The 17,764-nt window shown below is 59.1% G+C and overlaps 2 protein-coding genes across 2 annotated transcripts in view; both read right to left on the bottom strand.

Annotated features, from left to right (window-relative positions):
- CALY (calcyon neuron specific vesicular protein) overlaps positions 1 to 1,650 on the bottom strand; it is an 8,433-nt gene extending 6,783 nt beyond the window's left edge. Inside the window, exon 1 of the mRNA XM_011372591.2 lies at positions 1,542 to 1,650. The gene's annotated coding sequence lies outside the window, so the exon portion shown is untranslated. The remainder of the gene's footprint in view (positions 1 to 1,541) is intronic.
- A 9,258-nt stretch (positions 1,651 to 10,908) lies between these two features.
- Positions 10,909 to 16,832, bottom strand: ECHS1 (enoyl-CoA hydratase, short chain 1). Its single transcript, XM_011372592.2, has 8 exons — positions 16,660 to 16,832; positions 15,385 to 15,582; positions 14,704 to 14,831; positions 13,841 to 13,940; positions 12,527 to 12,631; positions 11,980 to 12,099; positions 11,822 to 11,889; positions 10,909 to 11,062 (listed from the first exon to the last, which is right to left on the bottom strand). Exons 1-8 carry the CDS (start codon positions 16,745 to 16,747, stop codon positions 10,997 to 10,999), a joined length of 873 nt encoding a protein of 290 aa, XP_011370894.1. The 5' UTR covers positions 16,748 to 16,832; the 3' UTR covers positions 10,909 to 10,996.
- Between the last annotated feature and the right edge of the window lie 932 nt (positions 16,833 to 17,764).

The following is a 17,764-nucleotide window of genomic DNA, read 5'->3' on the forward strand; positions in this document are numbered from 1 at the left end:
AGCTCCAACTCCTGTGATGCAGCCTGACGTCCACGTCCCATCATCGCGGGTTTCCACGGCAACGGAGTCACGGCCGGCGATGACTGGTCTTCACGGAGAAAGGGAATTATTGGGGGCCCTCTAGACCGCCGCATCTGGTTCCAGGCCCCGTGCCCCGGGCAGAAAGCTGGGGGAGGGGCTGGGCTGCATGTGGGGACCCACCTCCCCCAACATGCCTTTTCATTGCTGAGTCATGGGGACCCGCTGGGAAGGCTGGCTGGGCTCGTTCCCATGACAGACACAGAGCTCCGTGGAGTGGGGAGAGCGTCGTCCCTACCCCTCCCAGCGGCCCCTCCCTCCACCCTGTAATTGTGTATTGTCCAGCGGGTCACCGCTGTGGGCTCGGGGTCGGGGGCCAGTGCAGGCCTCCTCTCTGAGGCTTGGGGTGGGGGCGAGGATGAGCGGCGAGGCCGTGCTGACGGACGGACGGAGGCATGGAGGCTCGGCCCCTTAGCGGAAAGCCCGCGAAGCTCGGCGGCAGGCTCGTCCTCGCTTCCGCACACAGTCCGCCCTGGATGCTGCGTCAGGAGGAGAGGTGCGCGCCGGTGCGCACGGGCACGAGCGTCCGCGCGTCTGGCATGCGTGTGACTGCGGAGCGCTGGGGGCCCGAGCTTTTTGCTGGAAGCCTGCAGAGCCCCCACCCCCCCGGCTCCGCACCCCGCACCCACGTGCCTCCTGCCCTTCATTCTGCAGACCCGGCGTGGGTTTTGCTCCTGATTCAAGGACAGGTGGACTGCGGGCTGGCGACCCAGCCGAGAGGCCCCGGTGAGGGGGACCCAGGGCTGCACCCGACTTCGGCTGCCACGTAGCAGCGCCTGTGGCCCCGCATCCAGAGCCTGTGTGCGGCAGGTGGTTCTGGGAAAGGCCCCTTCCCGGCCTCCTGGCGACCTCCAGAAGCCCGCAGCTGCCCCGCCCCATTCGAAGGCCCACAGCGGTTCCTGGCACTCTGGCGCTGGCGCCCCTTCTGCCAGCCCCCCCCCCCCCCCCCCCCCCCCCCCCCCGGACAGGACTCGGGTCCTGGAACTCGCACTCCCTCCTCATCTTGGGAGGCCAGGCTCCCACTGGCTCTCTCTGATCTGCAGGGGTGGAGCTGGCTCAGGGGAGGGGGCTGCAGTCACATTTGGGGGCTGATGTCCAGCAGTCCGAACCCCCCCTCCCCGACCTGCCCTGCTCTGCTGAAGACAGGGGCCCGGGCGGCATGTCAGGTCTGTGCAAGGCTGGACACTGCGGCCTTTCCAGAAGGTCCAGGCAGGGCTCCCCTCGACCCTCCCCCCTCCCCCGATTGTCGCGGAGGCCTGGGGACAACAGCCCGCTCCCGTCAGCACAGACCCCAAGGGAGGACCCTGGCTCGGCCTGGCCGCCATCGGGTCAGCCGCAGTGCAACCCCCACGCCCTCCTACCCTGCACACGCACTTCTTACGCTCACGCCGCACACCCGCACACACCTGCACACACTCGGACCCCTTGCCCCGCTCCACAGGGAGAAATGTGGAAAGGCTTACGGGAGGCTCCAACGGACAGCTGCGGCAGGATGCGGTTTCTGGATGAGGATGCGGAGGAAGGATGCGGTTCCAGACGCTTCGCAGCCGCAGCCGGGGCGGAGCGGGGGAGGGGCCGAGCCCCAGACCGAGGCTGCTGTTGCCGGGGAGACGCAGGCTGGGGGAAGGGTGCCCGCGCCTGCTGCCCGCCTGCACCCCCTCCTACTCGTGTCCCCATCAGAGCTGTGCCGGGCCCCAAAGCCTCACACCTGCTCAGACACTCACGCACAGCTCACACAGGAGCACACACCTGGCCGGCGGAGCCGGATTCCTCCGCCTGGGTGTATCTGGGCTCTGGGGCAAGACCTCGGAGGGCACTCAGACTTTCCTTCCTGCCCCCTCGGGCGCCTAGGTCGAGGCCCCCTGGGTTTGGCTCCCACCCACCCAGAGGAGGGCCTCCTTGCGTTTCAGTGTCTAAGCTCCTGGACTGTCACCTTTCCCTGGGCAAGCCTGTCATTCTCAGTCACCGCTGTGCTCCAACTGAGTGCCCAGCATGAGAAGGTGCTCAGTGGAAGTTCATCGAGTGAATGAGTGAGGGAGTGTCAGGGCAGACATGGCCTTCCAGGGCTCAGCCCGCTCAGGGACAGCGATGACAGAAGCATGTGTCAGTGTCTCGTGCATGGACGTGCCCCGTTTTATCCAAGCATCCAGACAGGCATCGTTTTCTGGCTGGTCTGTTGTTGACAGTGCTGCTGTGGATGCTCTTGCACAGTCCCGTGTGGACGCAGGCCTTGTCTCCCTTGGGTGGGCACCTAGGAGAGGGCTGCTAGGCCGGGCGGCAGTTTACATTTCATTTTTTAAGAAAATGCTGAACTCTTTCCCAAAGCAGCTGCGCCGTCGAGCGTCGCCCCTAGCAGTGTGTGAGGCTGCGGGTTCTCCACACCCTCCCACCGCTCGGCGCTGTCTGTCTTGTTATCATAGTTATCCGTATGGGTCTGTCAGGTGCCATAACAGAGTACCACAGGTGGGGGGGGGGCGTTAAACAGGGACTTATTTCTCACAGTTCTGGAGGCCGGACGCCTGGGATCCAGGTGTGGACACGGCTGGTTGCTCATGAGGCCTTTCCCCGTGGCGTAGACGCCGTCCTCTCCCTGTGTCTTTGGGTGGTCGTCCTGTGTGTGTCCGTCCTGGTCTCTTAGAAAGGACACCCATCAGAATGGATGGGGGCCCACCCGTACGACCTCATTTTAATTTAACCTTCTTAAAGACCGTCTCTCCAAATTCATCCCATTCTGAGGTCCTGAAGGTTAGGGTTCTCGCACCTGAATTAGGGAGAAAGAGTTCTGCCCACAACTGACCTATCGAGTGCTGCTGCTACCTCACTGTGGGTCGACTCTGTGCCCTAACAACTAACGATGCTGACGAAGGATCTCTTCATGGGTTATGAGCTGCTTGTGTCTCTTTGCTGAAATGTCTGTTCACACATTCTGAACATTTTTCCATTGGGTCGACTTTTTATTATTGAGTTGTCAGAACTCTTTTTATATTCTGGATACAAGTCTTTTATCTGATGTATGATTTGTTGAGTCTCTCCCGGTCTGTGACTTGTCTTTTCACTTTGTCGATGGTGTCTTCTGAAGTACAAAAGTTTGTAATTTTGATGGAGTCCAACATATTAATTTTTTTCTTTTATATATAGTGTTTTTGGTGTTGTATTTAAAAACTTTACGTAACACAAGTCTGTGAAAAATTTCTCATTTTTTCTCCCAGAGGTTTTATAATTTTAACTTTTACATCTATCATACATTTCAATATTCATGTACGATATAAGTTACAGGTCTGAGTTTGTTTATCTGATGGTCTCAGCACCATTTGCTGAAAACACTAACTATTCCATATTGAACTGCCTGACGTCTTTGTCAAAAATCAGTCGTTCCTGTCTGTGTGGGCGTACATCTGGACCTTAACCCTGTTTCACTGGTCTCTATCCCAGTCTTTATGCCTATGGCATGTCCTTTATCACTCTGGCTTTATGGCGATTTTGAAGTGGGGTAGCATATGCCTTATGAGTTTGTCCTTTTAGAAAATTGCTTTGGGTCTTCTGAGTCCTTTGCATTTTCATATAAACCTTAAGATCAGCTCGTTGATTTCTACAAAGAATCTGCTAGGAATTTAATAGCAATTGTGTCGAATCTGTAGATCAATTTTGGGAGAATCACCATCTTAATAAAATTGAGTCTTCTGATCTATGAATATGGAATCTCTCTCCATTTATTCAGATTTTCCTAAGTTTTTCTCAGCACAAGTTTTGTGCTGCTTTTGTTTTCAATGCTATGATGAAATTTTTCCTAATTTTATTCCAAACTTTTTCGAGTGCGTAGTATATAGAAACACTTTAACACTCTAGAAATAGAAGGCAGCTCCCCGAACCCAAGAAAAAGGCTCACAGTGAACCTCACAGTTACTAGCGAGAGGCCGGGACTGGGAATGAGACCCGGATGTCCACCTCACTACGGAGACTCAAGCTTGAACCACAGATGCCGGGCCGTGCAACAGGCCGAGGGAAGGAAAATGACGCTTGAGTTAGAATGGAAAGTAAAACCGTCTTTATCTGCAGATGACACGATCCTATCCTTACAAAGTTCTAAGAATCCAAAAAGAAACTACTAGAATGAGTGTAGCAAGCTCTCAGGATATAAGATCGATAAACGGAAATTGATTGTTTCTATGTACTAGCAGCATCGAGTCTGCACAGCCCCGGACAGGGTGGCCCAGGACGAAGAAGGGCCCTGGGCTCAGGTGATACTGTCTTGCCAGGTGCTTCAGGGATCAAAGGAGGATGGAGGCTACATCCACCGCCCCGGTGGGGGGAATCCTGGAGGCCCCAGTCCCTCCCCAACTGAGAAAACAAACCCTGCACGATGATCGGGGTCTCGTGTGACTTCAAGGACAGTGACTGAACATCTGAGGTCTTGCTTCCTGGCAACTGTCGTCGGCTTGGCTCGGATAAACTCTTATGAAGATTCTAAAGAAAGAGCGACTGTGGGCCCTGGCTTGTTCCATCTGATGGAAGGGAGGCCACGTCCCCCTGAGTCCTTGGGTTTGCCTCATACGTGGAGAATGCTCAGGGTAACACCGGGCTGACCCTCGCCCTCTACTCTGCCCAGAACCTCTGCTCCCCCAGGCTGCCTCCTCGCTTGCTGAAATGGGGCCAGGGCCATGGGCAAGGGCAGAGGTTGGGACCAGTCTGCAGAGAAATGAAACTACAGGGGCACAGGTGGATAGTGGACAGGTGCTCAGGGGGACAGGTAGACAAGCGGTCATGGTCACAGCAAGCTTATCAGTAGCAGTCATGACCAGACACCATGCAGCACCCACCAGGCGGATGGATGGGACACTGTGTGTGTCTGCAGGATGGAAAGTCCTCCTCAGCAACACAAAGTCATGGTCACAGCAACACACACACATCCCCCAACTGCCATGCTGTTGGGGGGAGCACACACCACCCAGAAAGTGCAAACCGCTTGTCAGATGGTGGGGACGAGAGGGGACAGACATGGGTTGGTGGACGTGCTGGATGGCTCTCAAGTACAGACTATCCAAACGTATTTAATTGTACACTTCAAACGTGTAGTTTATCAGGTGCCAGTTAAACCTTTCGATAAAGCTGTCTAAAGACAGGCCCTTCTGTGGTTAGAAGTGGCCGTGGGTGCGGGGCTGGCAGCGATGGGCCCAGAACAGGGTCCCCCCTGATGCTGAGCCCAGTGGGCTTGCTGGTCCCAGGGTCTCTGAGACACCTGGGACACCAGCCTCCACGCGGGAGCCCAGTCACTCCAGTCCCCAACCTGCGTGGCTGTAGGACGGCCTGGAGGGGCAGGGAGAGGGCCCTTGGGGAGAGACCTAGGGTCTGGGACAGCGGCTGGCAGGAGTTGCTTCGGCCCCGAGACCCAGTCCTAGTGTACCAGAAGCCGTTTTAGCCTCCACCTGGGCATGCGTGTCCCCTCTTCCTCACCCCCTGCCATCTCCCAGGACAGCTCAGGCTTGTGAGTGTTCAGGAGGCACCTAAGCACTGGGGTGAGGGGACACAGGCTGGGGCCAAGCAGCACCCCACCCCCATCTCACCTGCACCCTGACACATGGTCCCTCCCATAGCCTCTAGACCACCCCTGCCACCTGCCCTCCTGCCTTTGGGACTAAAAGAGGGCCCTGGTCCCCTCTTCCAGGGCCACCTCGGTGTCTGCAGCCCAGGGGCTGACTCAGAAGCCCCTACCTGCTCAGGGTGCCCTGGGTGGCCACTGCACCTACCTCCAGGCCTCCTGCAGTGCTGGGTCACCATCCCCGAGCCCAGGCCCCCAGGTTGCAGCCTAGGCCCTCAGTGGGTCCCTCCACATGAGGGTGTGTACCTGTGTGAGCTTGTCCCAAACCCAGAGACTCAACGAGTCAGGGGTCCCAAAACTCCTGGGAGGTGGAGGCCCCGCTCCCCACCCGAGGCTCCATCCAGGGCGGTGGGGCTACCTGCCCGGAAGCTGGCGGCCTCCCTGTGCTCGGTGCACACAGCCTTGGTTGGTGGGAAGGGCGCTGCTGTTTAACGCTTTGGACTGAACCGTGATGAGTCACCACACTTCACGCCACACTTACACAGGCTGGGGGGATCCTAGCCCATCAGGCCCCCCGGGACCCAGCAGCCCAGGCCTGGGTGTGCCAGGTGGGGGTCCTTGCAGGCCTATGACAGGGCTTCAGGGCCCCGCGCCCCCTTCTTGAGGATGAGGTTTCCACAGAGGGCCATCTCCCTGCACAAAGAGCTGAGCGGAGCAGCAAGCTGGGCTGGAGCGCCCAGATCCTGCTCTGCCACCAACCCATCCAGCTTCATCGCACCCACTGGGCAGATCCGGGGCCACCCCCAGGCCAGTCCCTTAGCCCTCCCACACATCATGGGACACCTGGTCTCACTGGGGCAGGGCTGAGTGGAGGGTGGGGCTCTCTGCAGTGGGGAGAGGGAGGGCCCCATGCTTGCCCAGACCCATGACACCCAGCTGGAGCTTACCCAGCTGCTTCAACCGCAAAAGCCTTCTTGGCACACTCACAAAACTCAAACCTCTCAACCTTCACCGAGGGCCTCTGGAAGGCAAATGTGCTGGTGGAGGGACCTACCCTGCCCAGAATCCGTCAGGGCCCAGCAGGTGACAGGGCATCAGGGACGTGGCCTCTTTGAGCTCTAGCTTTCTGGTTCTCCCAGCCGGGTCCCAAGGATGCTCTGCCTCCTACCGGCAAGGACTGACTGTGGTGGGTGAGGTGCCTGCCTGGAGCCCCAGAGCCCTCTGAACTGTCCCAGGAGATGCATGGGGGGCTGCCGTCCAGGGTGGGAGCCCCAGATGTCCCTCTCAGGGCGTGGGTGGTCCCAGGACAGGCTTGTCCCCTCAGTGTGAGGGTGGGGTGGAAGGTGACAGAGATTTAGGTCAGGCCTCTGACCATGGGATGGGGCCTGGGGCACCCTACTCCCCTGGCTCAGCTTGGACAGGCTGGGGTGTGTGAGGTCCCGGGGCAGACAGGCCAGGCTCCTGGGAGAAAGAGGGAGGCGAGGCGGAAGGCGGTCACACCCCAGGCCACTCTTGGACTCAGGGTGAGTGGGCGCTCACACAGCTGGTGTCTGGGCCCCTGTCCTTTGCCCATTTCAGGCTTCTGGGTGGGGACGCAGCTCACCAAGCAGCCGGCCTCCCGGGGGCTGGACTGGTAGTGCCTCCATACCGGGATCTGGACACCCTTCCCCCTGTCACTGGGCACCAGATCCATGACAGCAGCCTGGGGACTGAGGGGTCAGCCCTGCGGCCCTCCCACCCAGAAGCCCCCCTTGCTGGGCGATGGTTCAGGGCTCCTCCCATCAGGGTCACAGCCCTCTGAGGACACATGTCCTCCCGCGGCCCAAAGCAGGTGAGTCCTCTGAGGTCTGGGAAAGGGGAAACGGAGGCCCAGCGACGCGCCGTGTGACGAAGTGGCCCTCACCGCGCGCTTGGCACAGGTGTCCAGGGGCAGCAGCTGGAGCTCGGGCTCCAGGAGCCGCCGGCCACAGACTCCGCCCCTCTCCCACCCGTCCGCCGGCAGCGCCACCTGGCGGCCTGGCCCAGCCGCACCTTTCACAGAGGGCCTTGCTGAGCTGGCCAGCAAGGACAGACTTGGGCCTAGGACAGACCAAGGGCAGCTGGCATCTGCTTCCCTCCTGGTGTCACATATTAAGGTCACACTGGCACCTCCTCGCCCTGACCGCGGCACCTGTCACTCTCCCAGCACTGGGCCAGCCCTGCCCGCCCCCTTCGCTCTGCAGCATGCAGGCGGAGTGGTGACCCCTCACACCTACCCACCAGGAGGGGAACACGGGTCACCTCTTTGTCCCCAGAAGGGCCCAGGATGATTCCCTTGACCAGGAGCTCCTCTGAGACCTGGAGTCTGGGCTTCCTGTTCACCCCTTCAGTGCTGGGACCACCAACCAGCTCTCCCTGTTCAGGATGCCACCACCTCCCACTCCCTGCCCACCAGCAGTCGATGCCCCCACCGTGTCCAGGGCCGTGTCCGGGCACAGGTTCTTGGGCCTGATCTTAGTTGGGGTGTTTAGCTAATTGCGATGTCCAGAAATTAGGGCACCATCATATCTGCCAGCCCACAGTGCTGAGGTGGGGGTCCGTCCCCCTCCCCTGAACTAAGTGGGCCGTTGTCACTGCCCCCACCAACAGAATATGCTGGAAATGGTGCTGCCTGGCATCTGCAGTTAGGTCGTGAAAGGGGTATGGCTCCCAGATTCTCTCAGGACACAGTACTGGGGCCCCAGGCGGTACCAGCAGGGAGCCCCAGGTGCATGGAGAGCCCAGTCATGAACATTTCAGCCCGTGGCCCCAGCGAGACCCCGCTGACGCAGCACTAACCACCGGACTGATGACGGCTCAGGTGCTTCCAGCTGAGATCCACCGTGGCCTGTCTGTGGCCCGCACAAACTGCGAGGAAGAGCTGCATTAAGCTGCTAAGTGGAGGGGTCGGTTATGCAGCGGTAGCTGACCAATGCAGGGCGAGCCGGATCTGAGCGCTTGGCCCGAATCCAGTTCCCCTTGTCCCACCTCTGTAAGAGGCATGGGTCAAACAGTAAAGTCCACAGGCTGGTCTGAAAAAATGTCACCATGCCTTCCTTCGGTCTCAAGGGCGCTGCATCAGGGCCCAGTGTCCACTCTCAGTGCTGGTGGGCACGGGGGGAGGAGGCGATCACTTAGCAGACACCCCGCCTCCTTCCTAAACTCCTTCTCCCTCTGGAGCCTGCTCCAAGCTCGGCACCTCCAGGCCAGGCCTGGCGGGGACTGTGGAACCAGTTCCTCACCTTGCTGTGAAGGCACCTGAGGCACAGGGGCACACATCCAGGGTGCCCGATAGCCGCAGCTCCGCAGGAGGTGGCTCCAATTCTCCCACGAACACAGGTGGGCTATGCGGGGTGTTTAGCCCCGGTCCTGGGTGGGAGGCACATACTGCAGGCCACACACATAGAAGGAACCTCAGACATGTTCCGGTTGTCAGACTACCTGCTGCACCTAGCTGCAGGACAAGGTGGAGGAGACACCTGTAGCGAACGCTCTCGGGTCTTCACTGAGCAGCTGGCATGGTGGGCTTTCTGGGGCGGGCTGAGGCTCAGCTCGTGGGACAGGCCGGGCGCATGCTCTGTGGGGACCCTGCTTTGGCACAGCCCCGCCCTGAGTCTGTAAGTGGCACCCATTGCTCCTGACAGGTGGGTTCGCCATGGAGCAAGACCAGTGGGGCAGGTGGCCACCCGCAGGGGCCCACCTCACCCGGGCCCACCTGTCCATGAGCAGCCGCTTTGCTGCGTGCGCACAGCCAGTGGGGCCTCCGGGTGCCTGGCCTTGGAAGGCCCGAGGAGGCCTGACCTGGGATAGTAAGTGCCCCCCGCCTGTGGGGACCCTGGACGTTTGCTGGAGAATCTCAACAGTGGAGGGTTCAGAGCTGGGCTGTCACATGAGGATTAAGTGGTAGATGTCCAGGGGGGCAGAACTGGTTTCCTGTAACTACAGTCACTCTGTCACCCAGCGTCCTGTGGGGTACCTGACACTACACAGCCACCAGGGGGTGTGGCCGGCCCTCCTGGAGTCTGAAGCCACCAGAGGGACCTTGTTGCCTACGGTCTGTCTCACCCAGCAAACGGCACTAAGTGCGACAGCCCTGTGTCATCACCCGGAACACTTCCTGCCGCACTGGTGCCTTTCTGAGCCGGGTCAGGGGACATGCGCCTGGGTAAACGGCCGGGGGACCGGGAGCAGCAGTTTTGACACCAGTCCTGGAGCTTCCACCTCCTGTGGCCGGGGCAGCGAGCGGCCCCCGTGTGTCCCTGCAGAAAGATGTCTGCTCCATCCGACCGACGTGCACCCATGTGTGGGGACGCGTTCCCCTCCACAGCTCTGACCACAGGCCTTGCTGCAGCCCGAACACACAGCGGCTCGAGGTACATGTGACAGCACCGGCCTTGTGCTTAGGGCAGTGGAGAATGCCAGGGGGGCAGCACCCAGCCACAGGCCGTTACGCACTACGGCCTTGACGGACCCTGAAAACGTTACACGTTCACAGAGACAGAGGACACCAGGGCTGGGGTGGGGGGACGGGCAGCTAATGTTGAGCCTCGGTCTGGGACGGTGAAGCCACCGGAGGTGCATGGTGGTGCCAGTTGCAGGACTCTGTGACTACACTTAATGTCACTGAACTGCACATTTAAAAAAGGTAAATTTTATGTTATAGATATTTTACCACCATAAAGAGTCAAACAAGAGAAGGTGCACGGGGTGACAGATGTAGAAAGAGAACAGTGCACTCTGCAGACCAGTGACCTGGAGCACCGTTTCATAAGAAGAAAACAACTACTTTCCCGTGCGTGTGCGCACGCGTGGGCACAGAAAATCTCTCCGAAGCTACGTACCTAGGAGCGTGGCAGGGGCGACTTACTTTAAGGACTTCTGTTCTGTTTCACGGTGTCACTTACAGTGACAAAACAAAAGCTGAAAAAAGTGAGAAGACGTTCGAGTCTAGAGATGACTCAGAGGTACAGCGTGGCTGAAGTCTGTCGCTCGGCGACGAGTATCTCTTTCAAGCGCCCACCAGCAACGCCACCTGAGTGGTCACATTCGCCAGCTCTAAGCCACACAGAACCACCCAGGGGGTTCGCTTCCGTCGAACGTGGGCAAAGTGACAGTTTGGCATCGAAACATCCCAGTCCTGAAATCGAGTGCAAACCTGTACACAGCGAAGGCTCACGAGCTGATTAAGGTCAGAACACACTCGCCACGGCGCGTCTCACGACCTTGCGCACGGGCCAGGCCCAGCCCTGCGCCGCGAGAGAAACCGCAGGCACATCTACTGCCTTTAAAACAGGGCTTTATTGGCTTCCGAAGCCGGCAGACCGCACTTCCGTCAGCGGAGGCTTGAGGCAGAGGCGGCAGCTCTTACTGGTCTTTGAAGCTGGCCTTCCTCTTCTCCACAAACGCTGCCATCCCTTCCTTCTGGTCCTCCTGTGGGAAGGGAGAGCAGAGCTGGCCGTTCCTGTCCCCTGTTGGGCCAGGCAGGGAGGGGCCTCTGAACGGCCCCATCAAGCAGGGCAGGCCTGGAAATGGGTATTGGTGGCCCGCACCCCACGTGATGGTCCTTCAGTACCTGGACCCTGTGTGGCAACTGGGTCGTGCGCCAAACCACCCGCACTCAGGAGCACTCCGAGGGTCACGAGGTTGGGATCCAGGCTGAACTTCTGCATCCTCCCGTGGGTGTGCACACACGCGCACACGTGCGGACACACAGGCACACACGCGCACACACATCACTTCAAGAGCCAAAGCCACTTTCATCTTCCTTTTACAAAACACCTAGATGTGACTGACTGATAACTGAAGAGATGAATTTTAATGACTATTAGAGAAAGGGTTTCCTTTAAGTTACTGGCAGGATCCTAGCAAACACTGCTCTGAAGCTTCAGATCACAGCATGAGAATACACTCGGACCCCATCCTGAGTAACCGGGACGACACAGGAAAATTACAGGAAAATGGTCTGCATTTAGGGGTGTAACTCGGAAGCCCTTTTGTAACGGGAAATCACCGTTTCTGTCCTTTTGAATTTCCACACCCTGGACTCAGTCACAAAGACCGATGCTCACTGATGGACACACCTGACCCAGCTACTGAGCAAAGGGGAACGGTGTTAAAAGTCACAAGGACGTCCTGGCAACGTCCCGGCGGGAGCACGTGACCTTATGGGAATGAATGTTGTCCACTCACCGTAGCAAAGGTAGAGTAAAAGAGTTTCTTCTCCAACTTATTTCCCTCTGTCAGCGTCATTTCAAAAGCTGGAAAAGGAGCCCCGCCGTTACGAAGGGCGGCGTGCAGAGCTCCCCTCGCCCAGCGGCCCCTCGGCCACCCTCCCGTGAGGGCCTCACCTGCATTCACCGCCTCTTTAGCCATCGCTGCTATAAGTTTAGAATTGCTGGCAATTTTTTCTGCACACTGGATGGCCTCTTCAAGCAGCGTCTCAACAGGAAAAATTTTGCTTACAAGACCTAAAACACAAAAAGGTGAATAACGCGTCGAAACAGCACTGGTTAATGTTGCGCTCTGCGCAATGGCGACGCTCTGCCAGCAGAGGCGCTGCGGCATCAACGAGGGGCTGTGGCCACAGAGGCTACGGTCTGCACTGTCCCCAGGGCTGGCCAACTCTGACAGGTGCCGGCCGCTGAGGGGCAGGGAGAGGCTGTGTCTGCAGAGGGGCTCGGGGATCCCCCGTTGCCTGGTTGAGCTTTGGGAGATTTGATGGTTTAGAATCTTCTTAGCCTTTGCGTGTTTCAGCTCCTCTTCTATACATATGACAGGTCAAATAAAAGAGGCAGCGGTCCCCTGCGTTCTTGGGACACCTGAAAGCACTGTGCTGATCACCCTCCCCTCTCCACTCCCCATGGGGCAATTCCATGGAGCGACCTCAGCCTGTACCTGCTTGCTTGGCATCCTGGGCTGAGATCCGGTAACCAGTGAGAACCATCTCCATGGCCAGAGACTTTCCGACGGCGCGGGTCAGCCTCTGGGTGCCCCCTACACCTGCAGGGGCAGAGGGCTGCTGGTCACAGCTGGCTCTGTGGCTGGTTGTAGCCAAGATGCCGCAGACGCGGGGCCGACAAGCTGAGGAGCTGAAGACGGGTCTCTCGGGCGGGGCGGGTGTGCAGAAGTGAGGTGGCGGCCGTAGGTGGGGAAGCGGGACACCTGAGAAACCGAGGCGGGGGGTGGATCCGGCCCATGTCCAGGCCCACCCCGGCACCGCGGCCCCCTGCATCAGCACCTGTCGTGCTGGACTCAGACCCTGGACAGATGCACGGAGCCTGCAGCTCCCGGCCTCAGACCCAGCTGCTCCCCGCAGGGTTGGGGCCGCTCTGGATATGCCCTTCTCTCCCAGCACTCTGCGGCTGTCTAGCCCCAGTAAGCTCCCCAACATGTCTGCACACCCTCCCGCCAGCTGGAGAGAGCACCGCCTGTCCGGACATGTGCCTCACACTGAACCGTGGGTGCCAGGGTGAGCCAAGGAGGCCATCTGATGGAGACTCCCACAGTCCAGCAGACTCAGGCACTGCCTCAGTGAAGTGGAGACCTAAGGTGTTGGGATGGGAAGAGCCCAGTGGTCAGCGGAGTTCATGTAGATCCTCCGGGGCCCGCAGATAATTCGACATGGCCTGCTGCCCGCCCAGTGGCTCAGGAGCCTGGGCTCCAGGCTCCACACGCACCAGGGCAGACAAGAGTCTGGAGCCCTCATCGGGTGGGCCCCAGGGGGCAGAGGCGCGGGTCTGCACTGTTTGCCCATCCTTCCCGTTGACCTCCATGTGGGGATCTGATTTCCTGCTCTGTTGAACTTCGGTGAGGCCATGGGACTTGCTCTGGCCACTGAAACACCAGCAGATGTGACATGTGTCATCTCTGGGCATGAGCTCTCAGTGCTGGCCCTTGGTTACCACGTTCTCTGTTTTGAGCTTCTGACGTACAAGGATCCTAAGCCATTGTGCGGTCAGCCCTTCCCGGCAGCATTTGACACACGATCTGGCCATCACCCGAGGCGCCAGTACAGCTCCGTGGCCCCGGGCCACTCTGAGTGTGACTGTGTCCACTTACACTAAGCGGGCTGGGCAGCAGAGGAAGCAATGGGCCCAGACACGTCCTTCCTCTGATGCCAGCACGCTCTGTCTAGCCTTGGGAAAGTGTCCAAGACGTGGACAGACTCTGGGGAGAGACCTGAAGACTGTGCTAAAGGTGGCCCTTTACCTGGGATTGTCCCTAGCAGGATTTCTGGCTGCGCAAACTGGGCTTTCTCTCCAGCATAGATGATGTCGCACATCATAGCAAGTTCACAGCCACCACCAAACTGTAAAACAACATGAGGTGTCACCAGGGGAACACAGACAGATCACTCTATTTGCTTATTTAAATTTTCTATTAAAATTAAACACAGTCTGGGGGAAAGATTAATACAGAGGCACAAAGTTAGTTAAGTGTCCCCATGAATGACCCACGAATGGTTGATACCGCTCGTCTTTCTGTAAAGGGCCAGACGGCAAACGTGTTCGGCTTTGTGTCCCACGGGCTCTGCTGTGGAGGCTCAAAGGCAGCTGCAAGGCGCAAGCGGACCTCCGGGCTCCAATCAGCTTTATTTGCTGACCCCAAGGGAACTTTATTAAATAATCACAACCGACACACCCTCATCACTTCTCTACAGGCTTCCGCCAGCCCAACACCTCCAAATAGTCCACATGCCCACAAGAGACCCCGAGGCCCCACAGAGGAGACTCAGAGCTTTCGACGACAGTGGAAGAGGTTACTGTACAGGTGCAGCGCTGGTCAGAAAGTCGCTACCACTGCACAGAAAAGCCAACACGTGCGTCCTGGACATTGGAGAGGGGAAAAACACTCTGGGGAGTCCCAGGGGCCAGGGGTCCACTGACGAAAGCAGGTGCTGAAACGGCTCCTCTCCTCACAGTCCCTGGCTGTCTAACGGCACTGAGTGGGAAGGCCGGCTGTCTGGGGAACTTGGCTTAGGCCTTTTCAAAACAAGAATCAGTCCCATGTCACACGCACAAGCACAATTCTGTAAAGAACTGAGCGAGAGGGCGGCGCAGGCTGACACTCACAGCATAACCATTGACGGCAGCTATGACGGGCTTCTTGACCTGTGAGAGGTGGTCCCAGCAGCTCAGGAACCTGGTGGAATAGCAGTCCTGGAACGTTAGGCTCTGCAGCTCCTTGATATCGGCTCCAGCTGGCATGAAAGAGTCCCAGTTACCAGGGCGCAGATACCCCGCTGTGGCTGGGACCCCCAAACCCTGAGTATGCACTGTGTGCAGGCACTGGGATGTTGGGAGTGCCAGCGTGGGGCCTGGCCTATGTCGATGGCCATGTGGACACACAGCTGGACAGCAGGGACAGTGGCAATACACTGTGACACGTGTCCAAGGAGGGGATGCAGAGGGACTACGGGACAGGAAACAGACTTGAGGGGGACTCAGAGGAGACTGGGCTTATTCCTTAGTTCTTTGAGCCCTCAACACACAATACCTGATGGTCGAGGACCTGAATCCCTTTGAATAAACTTATCTGGCTGGCAGAGCACACCTAGTGTGACACATACAAAGCAGCTCGTCCCAGCAGTTCCCTAGCCCATCCCCACTTTATGTGTATGTGACCCCAAGTTGTACTGGCTTTTATTACCCTACCTCGGAGATGTACGTGTGTGTGCGACACCATGGACCATGGGCATGGCCACGGTCAGACCGCCCCTCGCACAGCCCGTGACCTGCCCCCACGCTGCCCACCTGCAAACACCTTCTCCCCACCCGTGAGGACGATGGCCCCCACGGCCGGGTCATCGTCGAAGGCCCGTAGTGCCTCGTTGAGCTCGGTGACCAGGTCAGTGCAGAGTGCGTTGAGCGCCTTGGGGCGGTTCAGCTGGATCAGCCCCACGTTGTGGGCCTTCCCTTTCTTTTCTGTAATGATGTACTTGAACTCGGCACCTGGGGCAAGCAGGGAAAAGGGTCTTTCATTCATGCAGGCATCGAACTGAGGGCTATACCCCCATCAGTGGACAGAGTGACCCCGACAGACCCCTGCCCAATCCTTGGTGGCAGCAGCACGCAGCTCTCAGCCACATGGGTGGCATCTGTCTCACTGTCTTCGCAGATGTTTGAACATTTCCTTAAGTTAAATAAAAACAACCCAGCAATGAACAGCAGCCCACAGCAGCCTTCCTGCTCCTGAATACCGGGGGCAGCGCTTCCCGGAGCACGCACCAGGTGGCCTGTGATTCTGCAGAATCAGGGGATGGGGAAATCCATTCTCCAATCAATGCCATTGAGGTGAGGGGAACTGAGAACAGGACAGGCTGGCTGGACAGGCTGGTGGGTGGCACAACCAGGCAAAGGGTGACTTCAACACCCCAGAAGGGCAGCCGGCTCAGACTGGGGGGTCAGTAATGACCTGGAGAGGAAGAGGGTTAGTCCAAGAAGACAGAGTCTCTCTGCACGCCGGAGCGCCTGCTTTCTGGAACGGGAAGACAGGGTTCCATCACCTGTCCCGTGGGCTTGTCAGGGAGAAACTGAAATAACACATATAAGGTGTCCAGTAGCCACATGCCTGTCACATAGACCAAGAAATGATTGCTGATCACAGGCCAGCATGCAGAAGGTCAAAGGGGAGGGTCAAAGAGGACTTAGGGTAAACCCAGCACGACTTGGTCTGTGTTTTGGTAGTTAACCCGATATACGGTGAAGGAGGAGGCCCTGCAGCTCCGCCACGTGGCCGGCTCCCTCCGGACACCGGAGCGCTGAGGCTGCAGGCGAGCAGAGGCGGCGCGGCGGCTGGCCGAGGGAGAAGCAGTGGACACGGGCAGGCCTGGACAGGAAGCGCAGCAGCACATGACGAGCGACTCCAACTCCAGAGGCCTGTCAGTCCGCTTAGCCCCGTGAACCCAGTGGAATCGCAACAAGAGACACCGAACGGCAAGTCCTAGCACTCAGTGCCCCGCTGAGGGGACACTGCAGCGGCGGGCGGGGCTCCCGCCCGGGGCCCACGCCCCTGGGCGCCGCACTCACCTGAGGCGAACGGACGCAGCGCCGCGCAGCCGGGCCGGGGGCGCAGCAGGCCGCGGACGCAGGGAAAAAACGCGCGCAGGGCAGCCATGGCGCTCCGAACACCGCGGGCGCTGCGGACAAACCCACCGCCCCGGACAAGACCCACACCCCGCCGCCCGCCCCGGGACCGCCCGCGGCCGCGCCAATCAGGGCCCGCCCCGCCCACCCGCCGGCATCGCGAGACCGGGTCGTTGCGTATGGGGACGCGGCGAGATTGCTGCGCGCGGTCCAACTCCACGGGACGGAAGCGGCGCAGGGGCGGGGCGGGGCGGGGATGGGGACGAGGCTGAGCGGTGGCGGGGTGTTCGCAGCGTCCGCCGTGGGCGGCGCGCTCGTCCCTCTTGCGAGCCCCGCCCCCTTCACCCGCGCTGGTGGTGTTCTGACCCCGAGCGGTAGCAGGGATCCCCCGAGACGTCTGGGCGCAGACCCGGCGGGGGCCACCCGCCCACGGGGACCCTCTGCGACCCAGGCAGCACCCGGGCCCGTGATGCCCGGCGTGGCCTGAGAGTCCCCCAAGAGGAGCCCGGGGCCTCTGGCCGCTCCTCGCTGTCCACCCATCCCGCGTCGCCTCCTTCCTTGGCCAGTGGTGGGGGTTAGCTTTGCCTCGCTTTTAGCCTTTGGCCCTTGTCCCACCATTTTTCCAGGCGTCTGGGGGTCAGACACATTCCCTCACTTCTTGGGTGACTTCTGGATTCCTGGAGGCCCGAACTCTGAGCGGGACACAAATGCAGACATTGGCGAACGGCTAGTCTCTGGAGCTTGCTCAGTGCTGGCGGGGCACAGCCTGTGACCCTGCGACGGCTCTCGGGTCGGTTCACGAATCAGGGAGACACCTCCCCTCTCTTACACTCGTCCTCTGCCCAAACTGTTGTGGGTCGCAGCAGCAAGGACTCAGATAAACACTGCTTTGCAGTGCGGGAAGGAGTTGAGAGGCAGAAGTGCTTAGAAAAGGAGAAGACAGATTATCAAGACTTTTCAGAGCCATAACGTAGCTGACTTCATCATTACTGAGCATTGTTTCCTAGGGGTGGCCATCTTCCCTTTGTTTTTCTTCCTGGACCAGCTC

Source organism: Pteropus vampyrus, unplaced genomic scaffold (assembly GCF_000151845.1).
Source record: "Pteropus vampyrus isolate Shadow unplaced genomic scaffold, Pvam_2.0 Scaffold211, whole genome shotgun sequence".
NCBI lineage: Eukaryota > Metazoa > Chordata > Mammalia > Chiroptera > Pteropodidae > Pteropus > Pteropus vampyrus.

Coding starts and splice junctions, on each gene's coding strand:
- ECHS1 (XM_011372592.2), bottom strand. CDS start 16,747: ATGGCTGCCCTGCGCGCGTTTTTTCCCTGCGTCCGCGGCCTGCTGCGC. Junction 12,632..13,840: donor CCTGCTAGGGACAATCCCAG/GTAAAGGGCCAC, acceptor CTGCCCCTGCAG/GTGTAGGGGGCACCCAGAGG. Junction 11,890..11,979: donor TAAAGAGGCGGTGAATGCAG/GTGAGGCCCTCA, acceptor CTCCTTTTCCAG/CTTTTGAAATGACGCTGACA.